The sequence below is a fragment of the Falco punctatus genome (assembly GCF_963210335.1).
Source record: "Falco punctatus genome assembly, chromosome: 6".
NCBI lineage: Eukaryota > Metazoa > Chordata > Aves > Falconiformes > Falconidae > Falco > Falco punctatus.
The window spans coordinates 92,146,154-92,157,848 of NC_137585.1; the positions used below are offsets into that span (position 1 = coordinate 92,146,154).

The following is an 11,695-nucleotide window of genomic DNA, read 5'->3' on the forward strand; positions in this document are numbered from 1 at the left end:
ATCTCTCGAGGAATCTTAATATTCCAACATACTGCACCATCAAGATCAACAAAGCAGGTTCCTACCATTTGGTCAGCGATTAATAGGACTGTCTCGAGACTAAATTTCCTTAACAAAAACTGAAGAGATCTTCAATACTTGGTCCAAACGGCTCCATCACCATTACATCATAGTCCCCTTCAGCTCCACACCACTTAATTGTGGGAACGCCCACTAGAGAAAAAGAAACAGTTTATTCAGTATAACAATTTGATTTATATACAAATCTTCAAGGCTCCCAAGATGAATTCTAAAAGGGTCACGACTGCAAATGTTTGTACTCACAAGGAAGCTCAATATTTTATGCAACCTTCAGCCAAGGAAAAGGTGAAAAACTCACCATCGCCGAACATTTCATCATCTGTAAGCTGCCCATCCTTAGCATAAAGGACTCCAAATTTAAAATTCATAGGTCCCTGAGAAATAAAACCAAATATGACAGGACAAACAGACAATCAAACAAAAGACCTAAAATAATGTTTCCTCTAAGGACTTTTATATACATCTTTTGTATATGTCCTACAAACGGGAGTATACACTTCATACCAGCTCCATTACATCCTCGAGTAGCATATACCTAATAATTTACTTTTGATCATAGGTTATGAATTTTATGATATTACTAAGTTGGTCATCTATTAATATGATATATTATGCCGGTGCCTAAAATGATTTTTGATCTCATGTGTTGCACAGAAATACCACATTTTTTTACTGCAATAAGCAATTGCTATCTAAGTCGTTATACGTCACCAAGTGAGTGCTAGGAGTGAAAAGTTTACATTTACCTCTTGCTCTTCAAGAGCCAATAAATCCTATAAACAAAACAATATCTTTAGCCCACCAGTACTGTACAGCACAAACCCCCCTGTAACGTACTCTTATATTGGTTTAATTTCAAAGTAGCCAGTTCAACTGATAAAGACAGCTTCTTTTGTAACTGTAACCCTACTCCTCATTATTATCCTGCTACTGAAAGAAACAAACCACTAGCATTTATACGTAACAACTTATTTTTCCAGAAAATAATAAAAAGCCACAACCAAACAAAAAAAAAGAAGTCACCTCCTACCTTCTGTATCGCAGGATGAAAGGTTTCCCTCAGGCTCTTCCCAAATTTGTCATGACTCAAAGCACTGAAATGCAAATGAAATACTGCTTTATAGGAGAGCAAGTATACGTTTCAACATTAAACTGCTAACTGGCTGTAGTTGAACAATTCTTTTTGAAATTGGTTCTAAAAAGCCTTGCTTACATGGAATTTTTTGTGGAAGAGCCATTTACTTCCCACAATACTAACCTCTAAGACTTCCTAAACTTCTTTTGGATTTTAAAAACAGAAATAACTAGGACTCTGCACAGAGATCAGGTTTAAGTGTACTGTATTTACTTATAAAGCACAGAATTTTATTCCATCATCCTTCACTTTGGCTTTTTACATAATTGTTGTGAGCGTTTTAGGAAGACTCAATAACCTATTCTATTTCATAAGCCTCTCTTCTATCTCTTTGAAAATAATTCAAGGCATATCAAATGAAAAACGAGCCGTTCAGCATCAAGTTCACACCCCAAAGATCCAAAGCAAGATCAACTGCCTCAATCAACAGAAATACCTAACTCATAGCATTTCTTCCTAACTCATGTTTCTACATGACTATTATTTTTGCCCATTTTTTCCCTAGCATTAATTTCTGGAGCTGCGCAGCACGCCACGGAGTGCCAAATGCAGTCTGTCTGAGGCACACTGAGCTGACACGGAGGTCACATCTGATGCACCTTTCCATCATTGCTTATGCTAGGCCACCATGCGGACAGGTTTTCCCGTAGTTCCCTTTGAAAGCAATTAAAATGCTAAAAATAATTTACAGAAAAGCAGGTTTATGGTGTAACTGAAATTCCTTGAGATAGCCTGTACCTAGACTCACACTGGCTGTGAACAGGCTGAAATGGCAAAGGACTATCAACCAGGCCCAAGGGAAGGCTCAAAGGCTGTAAAAGCTAAAGAATAGCCAGGGAAGGGATTTTAGCCCAAGCGGGCAAAAGGAGATGACATTAGTCCTGCTGCCTGCAGGTGTGTGGGAAAATCACCTCGAGGGGGTGGGAATTCAAGAAAATTGCATCCTAAAAGAAGCGTAGCATTACAGAAAGCTTTTTTAGGGTAAAATACAGCTATGGCCTTCAGGATGGTTGGCATGCACAGAATCTCTATCACCACAGTTCCCTAAGCAGCAGCTCAGCGCACGGGGATAGCGGTGACGGAGGACGGTGCGGAGTGGAGACACCACGGCCAGGCTGTCGTGCTCCCTGCAGGAAAGGGAACCAGATGGCACCACACAGCTGATAAGCTGCACACCAGTTGTCACACGAAGAATCCAGATGTCTGTGGCTGAGCCAACCATTATGGTGAAATTACTTTCCTCAGCTGAAATAATCCCATTGTAATACTAACGCACACCTCCACCTCAAAGTTGCCTGCTTCCAAGGTACTACTACACCTCACTGGGCACACAACACCAGTTAGTAACAACAATATGCATGACCAAAGTCACTCAAGCTCCGCCTCAATGTGATGGGAATGGACTGGTCCTGGACTGAAGTAAGTCCAAAGGTGGTGGCGGGGGGATTGTCTAAACTCCCCGATTACCCAACTCTGATTCAGTGTTCACAAAGCTAGGTCAAGCTGACTCACTCTCTACAGTTGTTATGCAGGGACTTCTCACCAAGGTAGTCAGCCTTGGGGAGGATGAGAAACAAAGAACAGGTACGAAAACAATGCTGTTATTGAGAGTTATGCAGAAAGAAACCTTCAAGATAGGAAACAGGATGATAAGGTGTTGCAATCCACTGACATCAACAGAAAATTAGTTGAAAATAAGACAAAGACAATTGCCTTATTCTTAGTGGGAGATCACAACCTCCAACTCAAACAGCCCCCCCAAAGGAGAGCAAAACCCCGCCTGAGGAGCATGTGTAGTTAGCAGAGAACTTCAGCAGTGCTATCTGAGGATACGTACTAATTTGTATTAGAAGCCAGAAACTTGTAACTAATCCTGTGTATGATGAATGAATATGCAATGTACTACGAAGTATAAAAGTGGACAGAGGAAGGGAGAAGTTAGGGAAGACTCCATCAGAACTGGGATTCGTCGATGGGCTGAACCTGTTTTCTCCCCCATAGGGACACCTATCAGGTAAGAACTTTGTTTTATGCATGCTAAATAACTAACTCATGCTAGCTGTTATTAGCTATAATTTACTTGTATGTAGTTTAGTTGTATATAATTCAAAGCTTGTTTTTGCAGACAGGCCCTATCACTGGCAATCACGAACCTTGATTTGTCACAATTTCCTATTAATAAAGAGCGTTATTCTGTGAACTGTTGGTGTGAGTCCTTTGTGGGCGCTGGCAGTTGCCGGCAGCGGGTAACACATTCAAACAAAGCGGGAAGACCCGCTGAGGGGTCCCCCTAATGCTGCTACAGTTGAATTGCCCTTCGATCCAGTAGGACTTTTCAGTGAAGGGTCCCTGTATTTGGATGCTGACAGATTGGTTGGGAACAAGGGTCTCTGCTTTCCTGGGGCACTAACAGACAGATCAGACACCTTGGGTTGAGAGGACTGTGTACTGCTCCCCCACCCCTCCCTTCATGTGACAACATGGCACACACCTTGGGAGAAGCAGGGAACAAGGTCTGAAAGAAGCCTGCACTTTCCTTGGTAGAGTAGTGGAGCATCAAAGGATGGAACACACGAGGGCACTTCAGCAAAGGAGTTACAACTCTAGTTAACGGAAGACAGTTGCTCTACCCTGGGATGCCTGACCAAAAATGCATATGTGGGTGAGAGCGGAGGGAGAGGCTGCGTTAAGACGGATGCCTAGGAAGAGGTATTTCAGCACTGGTGGGCAGACATGGAAGATCGGGTGCTCACGCAGGTACAACATGCAGTACCGACAACTGGGAACACTACTCAAGCCAGTACCATAGGAGCTAGAAGACAACACTTAGCTCACCTTGATGAAAAAGATCTGAAGTGTTTCCAACTCTTAATCTTGATACTCCAAACAAGCCACAGCTCAGGAAATCAGAATTAAGACGCAAGGCTCAATGGACCTGCTAGCCCCTCTGGCAAATTCAGTGGTCTGGAACCTCTCAGACATCTTGTTGTTGACACAGGTCTTGGAAAATCCAGATCTGATGGTACTGACTTCACATCCCAACACACACCCTGTTCCCAGAACTCTCCTCTCACATCAGGACTGGCAGTGTTATCCCATGTACCAGCTTCAAGCAAGCAAGAGGCATTTGCTCATACTCTACAGTGACCAAAGGTTCTGAAGACACGCAGACTGAAAAGTCTGGACAGCATTACTGTTAGATTGCAACACTACCAGAAGCGTTCCCGGTTTGTACTGAAGTACAACAGTAAGTCATAACATGTAAAAAAATGCAGAGGAGAGATTTATGTAGCCAAGGACCACTTACTCCAACTTGTAACTGATCAATCAACTGAAATCTATGAATCACGTATGCATTAACACACACAAAGCAAACGTAGTAAGACACAAATTTAGGCTTAAGGGTCAAGTCAGTGGAGCCTTCCCTGGAAAGAGGCTCTTTAACCAGCTCGTCCGATTTGTCAGCCTCCTAGGATTTAAAGATGCAACCAAAATCAAGTTCTGCCAGAGCAGCTGCTTGATTTCTAGTAGGAAAAGCCTGTTCACTCAGCAGCTTTGCTCCTGAAATGCATCAATGAGTCCTTGTCCCAATTTCAGAGGGACTTGCCTCGCAAAAGTACCAAGTATAATATGTATATATATACACACACACACAGAGGAGCTTGTCTGATCTGCCAGTGTAATAGATTTGTGTCCTATAAACTCTTCAGGAGTTCGTGGTGTTTAAAACGCTGTGAATTCAGCCGTCCCTTGTTCCCACAAATCTCATAGCAGGCATACAGTGATGGAAAGGATATGAGAGCATCCATACAAGAATGGCAGAATAGCATCTTACCATGTCTCTCTGTTTCTGGAGTCACATGATTGGCAGCTTTATCTAAATGTTGTTTAAACGGCTTGTGCTCTATGTCCTGCTGCTGCTCTCCTGTTACATCCATGCCATCGACGCTCAAATCTGAAAGCAGTAAGCAAGGAAAGCGGTCTATGAACACACAAGTGTTATGGCCTGTGAAAAGCTAAGGAAGTGAAAAGACAGAATCTTTCAGCCAACAGGATAAGAACGTGCCAAACTGGGAGAGCGTGTACGGCTAGGGCCAAGTGATTGACAGGGAATAAAACACAAGGTGCAGCACGCTAAATGGCCTTCCCAGGTATGGGGTTTGGTTTGTTGTCCCATAAGGACTGTTTCCAACTTCCAAGAAAGCGTTACCCTGAAAGGTAGATGCGCTTAAGGCAAAAAGCCAGAAGCAAACCCCTCAAAGCCCAGAACCATTCTCAGGAACACAGGAGTTAAGCCTAGAAGTGGCTAAAAGCTGCCTCCTACCTCTTCCCCCGCCACCTCTCCCCCTTCAACATCAGCACATTTCCTTGTGATCCCTTTTCACAAAAAGATGGAGGCCTGTGGTATCAGCTCGGTACCGAAGCACCACGACGCGCTTGCTGGCTACATGCTCTCTTAGAAGGCTGACAGCTTCCCCGCACACAACAGCCGAGGCTTCCAGCCTCTCTGGCCTTCCCACACCCTGTGAAACATGAGGAAGGCAAACACCGGTAACATCTCGGGGGGTCAGGAGGAAGTCAAGATGCACTCCATCTAGAGCCCAACGCATTACCCAGAGGAATTACCACAACAGAACAAGAGGCAGGAGCGATCGGTAGACAGGCGGATAACATGCACAGCAGCAATACCCAGTCAGACTTGCAGGGCTTCCAGTCACTTCATCCCGCAACTTTGTTTTGAATTTAGTTAAAAGGTAATCAGATTCTTAACGCTCATTCTGCTTTTGTAACTTCTGGAGAAAGGCTAACACGTGGCATTGGCATTACAGTCCAACTACTGCCCAAGCAGCAGCGCAGCACTCGGAAGCAGTGTACAAAAGGCAAGTACAATAGTTATCCCTCCACAGTCAGCAGTCCGACTCACAAGCACAAGGCACATGTGGAAAAGTAACATTTAGGCTGACCTTCACTTTAGCTCCCCTTGATTTGTCAGCGTACCTTGTCATTCCGGATGAATACAAAGAAAAAACAGAGAGCCCCGTTTCACCGGGAAGCAAATCCAAAGCCTCTTCCCCTCGGCTGCTCCCGCACGGGAGCTGACTGTCACGACACAGGATCAGCGAGACCCCTGAGCTGCTGCCTCCCGACCCTCCCCGGCAGTTAAACGCTTGCCCTTTGCAACGCTTTTTAGAGAAATCAGCAGTCGGGGCCGAGGATCCCGCCGCCGGCTTGCTTCTCCTTCCCTCGCCCGCTCGCAGGGGCTGAGGAGGCTCCTGAGCCGCCCCCTGCGACAGCGTTACCGCGGGCCCCGATGCGGCCCCTGCGGCCCCAGCCCGCTGCCACGGCCCCGGCCGGCGGCTGGGGGAAAGACAAAGCCCCGCGCAGAGCTGCGGCGGCTGCGGCGGCTGCCCGGGCACCCGGAGGCGGCGGGGGGGCGGCAGGGCGCCGCGGGCCGACCCCTCTCCCGGGCCCCGCCGCCACAAGGGAGCACCGGGGCCGCCCCGCCTCGCCTCCTCGCCGAGGCAGTACCGCAGCTCCGAGGGAAAAAAAAAAAAAAAAAAAAAAAAAGTCAGCACCGTGAGCAGCCCGCTGACCACCGTCACTGCCGGGGAGACGAGAACCGCCCGCCGGCCCGCCACGTCCCCCCAGCCGGCCGCTGCCCCACGGCCGCGCCCGGGCTCGCCCACCGGCCCCCGGCCGCCCTCAGCCCGACCGCTCACCCAGCGCGGCGCCGCACATCCCGGCCCGAAAGTCTTCCCGGCTCCCGGGGAAGCCCCGCTCCGCCACCGCCGCGCCGGCCGGCCAAGAACCACCCCCCGCCGTGTGCGCAGCCCATACACGTACGTAGCCGGAAACCCCGCCCCAAGGCCTCGAGCCCATTCTGCGCAGGCGCTGCCCTTAGTTTGCCACTACCACTATTGCGCGTGCGTATTAGGGTAGGGTTAGGGTTAGGGACAGGGTTAGGTTTAAGTTAGGGTTAGCGTTAGGGTAACCCAATAAGCTTAATATTTAAAACTTAACCCTAAGTCTTGACGGCAGGACTAAACACTAAGACTTAGGGTTAAGTCTTAAGGTTAAGTTTTAAGTTTGAGTTTTAGGGTTAAGTCTAAGAGTTAAGTTTTAGGATTAAGTCTTTAGGCTAAGTCTTAAGGTTGAGTCTTAGGGTTAAGTATTAAGGTTAAGTCCTAGGGTAAAGTCTTAGGGTTAAGTCTTAAAGTAAAATCTTAAGGTTGAGTCTTAGCGTTAAGTCTTAAGACTTAAACTTAACACTTAACCCTAAGACTTAGCTCGAAGACTTAACCTTAAGACTTAACACTAATTCTTAACCCTAAGACTTAACTATAAGATTATCCCTAAGACTTAACCCAAAGACTTAACATGGAGACTTAACCATAAGACCTAACCCTAAGACTTATCCTTAAGACTTAACACTAAAACTTAACCGTAAGAGTTAACACTAAAACCTAACTTTAAGACTTAACCGTAAGACTCGGCCTTATAACTTAATCTTGAGACTTAACCCTAAGTCTTAACCGGAAGACCTAATCTTAAGACTTAACCCTAACATTCAACCTTAAGACTTAACCCTAAGATTCAACCTTAAGACTTAACCTTAAGGTATAACCTTAAGAATTAACCTAAAGACTTAACCCTAAGACTCAACACTAAGACTTAACCTTAAGACTTAACCCTAAGACCTAACCCTAAGAATGAACCCTAAGATTTAACAGTAGGACTTAACCGTAAGACTTAATCATAATACTTAACCTTAGGAGTTAACCTTAAGACTGAACCCTAAGACTTATCCTTAAGACTTAATCCTAAGACTTAACCTTAATAATTAACCTTAAGACTTAACCATAAGAGTCAACCGTAAAACTTAACTGTAATACTTTACACTTAGACTTATCCCTAAGACTTCGTGGGGGAAAGGTTAGGGATAGGGTTCGTTAGGGTTCAGGTTAGGGTTAGAGTTAGGGTTAGGGTTAGCGTTAGGTTAGGGTGTAGGGTTAGCGTTGGGGTTACCGTATAAACTTAATATTTAAGACTTAAGCCTAAGAGTCGACAGTAGGACTAAACCTTAAGACTCTAGGGTTAAGTCTTAAGGTTGAGTTTTAAGGTTAAAGTCTTAGGGTTAAGTTTTCGGGTTAAGTCTTAGGGTTAGGTCTGTAGGTTAAGACTTATGGTTAAGTCTCAAGGTTAAGTCTTAGGGATAAGTCTTAAGGTTGATTCTTAGGGTTAAGTCTTTAGGTGAAGTTCTAAGGTTAAGTCTTAAGGTTCAGACTTAGAGTTAAGTCTTATGGTTAAGTCTTAAGATTAAGTCTTAGGGTTAAGTCTAAAGGTAGAGTCTTAGGGTTAAGTCTTAGGGATAAGTCTTTGGATTAAGTCTTAGTGTTAAGTCTTAAGGTTAAATTTTAAGGTTGAGTCTTAGAGTTAAGTCTGAGGGTTAAGTCTTAGAATTCAGTCTTAAGGTGAAGGCTTAAGGTTGTGTCTTAGGGTTAATTCTTAGGGATAAGTCTTAGTGTTAAGTCTTTAGGTTAAGTCTTAAGGTTGATTCTTAGTGTTAAGGTTAAGTCTTAAGGTTGAGTCTTAGGGTTAAGTGTTATGGTTAGGTCTAATGGTTAAGTCTTAAGGTTAAGACTTAGGGTTAAGTCTTAGAGTTAGGTCTTAGGGTTATGTATTAGGGTTAAGTCTTAAGGTTAAGTCTTATGGCTAAGTCTTAGGGTAAAGACTTATGGTTATGTCTTACTTTTAAGTCGTAGGGTTAAGACTTAGGGATACGTCTTAGGGTTAATTCTTGGGGTTAAGTCATAGGGTAACGTCTTAATGTTAAGTCTCAAAGTTAAGTCTTAGGGTTAAGCCTTAAGGCTGAGTCTTAGAGTTCAGTCTTAGGGTTAAGCCTTAAGGCTGAGTCTTAGAGTTCAGTCTTAGGGTTAAGTCTTAAGGTTAATTATTAAGGTTAGGTCTTATGGTTAATTCTTAAGGTTAAGTGTTAGGGTTAAGTCCTAGGGTTATGTCTTAAGGTTAAGTCTTAAGGTTACGTCTTAGAGTTAAGTCTTATGGGTAAGTCTTAGGGTTAAGTCATAGGGTTAAGACTGAGGGCTAAGCCTTACGGTCAGGTCTTAGGGTTTAGACCTAGTGTTAAGTCTTAGGGATAGGTCTAATGGTTAAGTCTTAGCGTTAATTCTTAGGATTAAATCTTAGTGTTAAGTGTTAGGGTACAGTCTTCTGGTTAGGTCATTAGCTTAGGTCTTAGGGTTAGGTCTTATGGTTAAGTCTTAAGGTTGAGTCTTAATATTGAGTCTTAAGGTTGAGTGTTAGGGTTAAGTCTTAAAGTTAAGTCTTAAGGTTATTTCTTAGGGTTAAGTCATTATGTTATGTCTTAGGGTGATGTCTTAGAGTTAAGTCTTATGTTCGATTCTTAGGGTTAAGTCTTAAGGTTAAGTATTATTACCAGGAACAGAGGTATAGTTCTCAAGATCTTGCAACTTAGTCTTCTGCAAGATTGATCAATAGATAGATAGTCAGACAGCCAGAAAAACTACGCAATAGCTGCCTTAAATGGTTCAGAGATTTGTTTACATCAGGGTAGGTTGCAGAACTTCCTACAGTAGTTATCTACTTCCTCATGCTGCCAAAAACTCCATCGTGTTTGCCATCACTGCTACCAGTTGCTCTTTTCCTTCTTCTTTGGGTAACTTTGGAGCCTTTGCTGTGGAAACAGGCTCGTGTGATGAAATTTAGCACATAGGAATACTTCATCGTTTTCTGGCTCTTCAGCAGGGGTTTCCTTCCTCCACTCCCTGCCCAGCTCCACCCCTGTTCTCTTCATTCCTCTGTCCCTCTCCTGTCCCTCTCCTGCCACCACACCACCCCACCTCACCCCCCTCTGCTGCTCGAAGTATTAAGGGAACTAGATCTGTATTGAAAAAAGTGGGGTTTCTCTTTCCTCTCCTGAGGATTTACCACCCAGAGCAGGCTCAGGTTCTGATCCTGCCAACTGCTCCCCAGCGCTTGGATGCTTGCTCTGGGAAACAAGGACAGCTGCTCAAATTCTTTTGCAGGCACAATCTTTGTTTAAATTCTAGTTGAAATGAAATGAACATCTGTCATCAGTCCCACTTGTGGCACAGAGAGACACCCGTGTTTCATGCACATGTCTGCACAGAAACACACGCAGAGGGAAAAAAGCCCAGAACTGCTTTGTGCAAGGAAGTACGTAAAGTCTCAATATCAGCATTGCTGCTTTGAGCAATTGAGTTGTTCTACAGTTATCTGACAAGCCGACATGCTGCCCATCAAATCAGAACCAGAATGTATGCCATTTGCAAGATGGGGCAGCAATAAGCTTTCGACCACTTTCCTGCAAGATCAATTCAAGCAAGGCTGTGTATTCATGGATTTTCTCCTCTGCAAAGCCATGAAGAAAACATGAAACGCACTCCCCAAAGGCAAAGGAGCAAACTGAGGGAGAGCAGCTCATCGGCACCTTTCAGAGCTTCAACAGTCTGGAGAAATGGGAAAAAACCCCATACAAAGATAAAGAGCAGCCAAGATGCACTTTTATAAAATGCACATTGGGGCCTGTTCCAGATCTCAGAATGACTTTCAATATTGCTTTGCATGACTATTAGACCAAGGCCTAAAGTGCCGTGATAGCTTCTGCTTGCCGGGGCATGGTAAGATCACTCAAATGAGCGACACAGTAACAAGTAAGCACCAAAGGCAACAGCGGAGCTTACCGTTTCCCTCCACTGGCGACCAGCTGTGCAGTAAACCAGCTTAACCAGCCTCCCTAAGGATGGCTCTAAAGTCGCTGAAAAGGAAAAAAAGAAGGTAAGTCCTTAGCCTGGAATGCAAAGGCACCATCTTGGCTCCCAGGCAGGTGGCACTGATGGCCCAGCAGGGTCATGTTCCCACATTCCAGGAAAGATAAAAAAAGCGCAGGACGTGTTTGTGGGGTGGGTTTGATGCATCCTTTCCGTTTGGTGAAAGCCTGAGGAAGGACGTACCCCACGGTAGGACCGGTGGCACTTTAGACCTGAGGTTAAAATGATGCTGCACATCAGTGACACTCCCCAAGCTGCTTTCACCACCAAACAAAAAAGGATTTGCTTTCTCCAGTATGGTGGGAATGATGCCATAAAGTCGGTCATGGAGAGAAACCCTCTAAGCCTTGCTTGCAAGTTTCAGAAGGCCGGCATTCTTTATGGCAGTGCTGGGAGCATGGGGGAATGTTTCCTCTGAGCGTGCTCACCCAGTTCCTCGAGGGTACGCACTACGGACAGCAGAGCACTTGCACACTCATAGCGCATTACACACGCATTTTCAGTCAGGCACAGGATGGGTTACAAGTTGCTTGCTTTAATGCAAACGAGCACACACCCTCAGACAGCGCTGCTGAGGTTTTTTACTAGCTCCCCGTGCTCCCCAAGCGGGGCCTTGCCCTCTCTCGGGGGGCTATCTGAGTCAGAGGTC

At 45.0% G+C, this 11,695-nt stretch overlaps 1 protein-coding gene across 39 annotated transcripts in view; it reads right to left on the reverse strand.

The window, feature by feature from the left end:
* LOC308065602 (GTPase-activating Rap/Ran-GAP domain-like protein 3) overlaps positions 1-7,142 on the reverse strand; it is a 30,113-nt gene extending 22,971 nt beyond the window's left edge. For 6 of the 39 annotated variants that reach the window (XR_013928830.1, XR_013928831.1, XR_013928832.1 and 3 more), the window contains exons 1-5: positions 5,541-6,107; positions 5,052-5,171; positions 1,112-1,175; positions 380-455; positions 66-213 (exon numbers count right to left, since the gene is read on the reverse strand). Coding sequence is in view for 4 of the 39 variants with exons in the window: in XM_080391685.1 (XP_080247811.1) it covers positions 110-213; positions 380-455; positions 828-854; positions 1,112-1,175; positions 6,937-7,052 (387 nt within the window). In the remaining 35 variants the exon portion in view is untranslated. The other 33 variants (XR_013928837.1, XR_013928838.1, XR_013928839.1 and 30 more) reach the window with 21 other exon arrangements.
* Between the last annotated feature and the right edge of the window lie 4,553 nt (positions 7,143-11,695).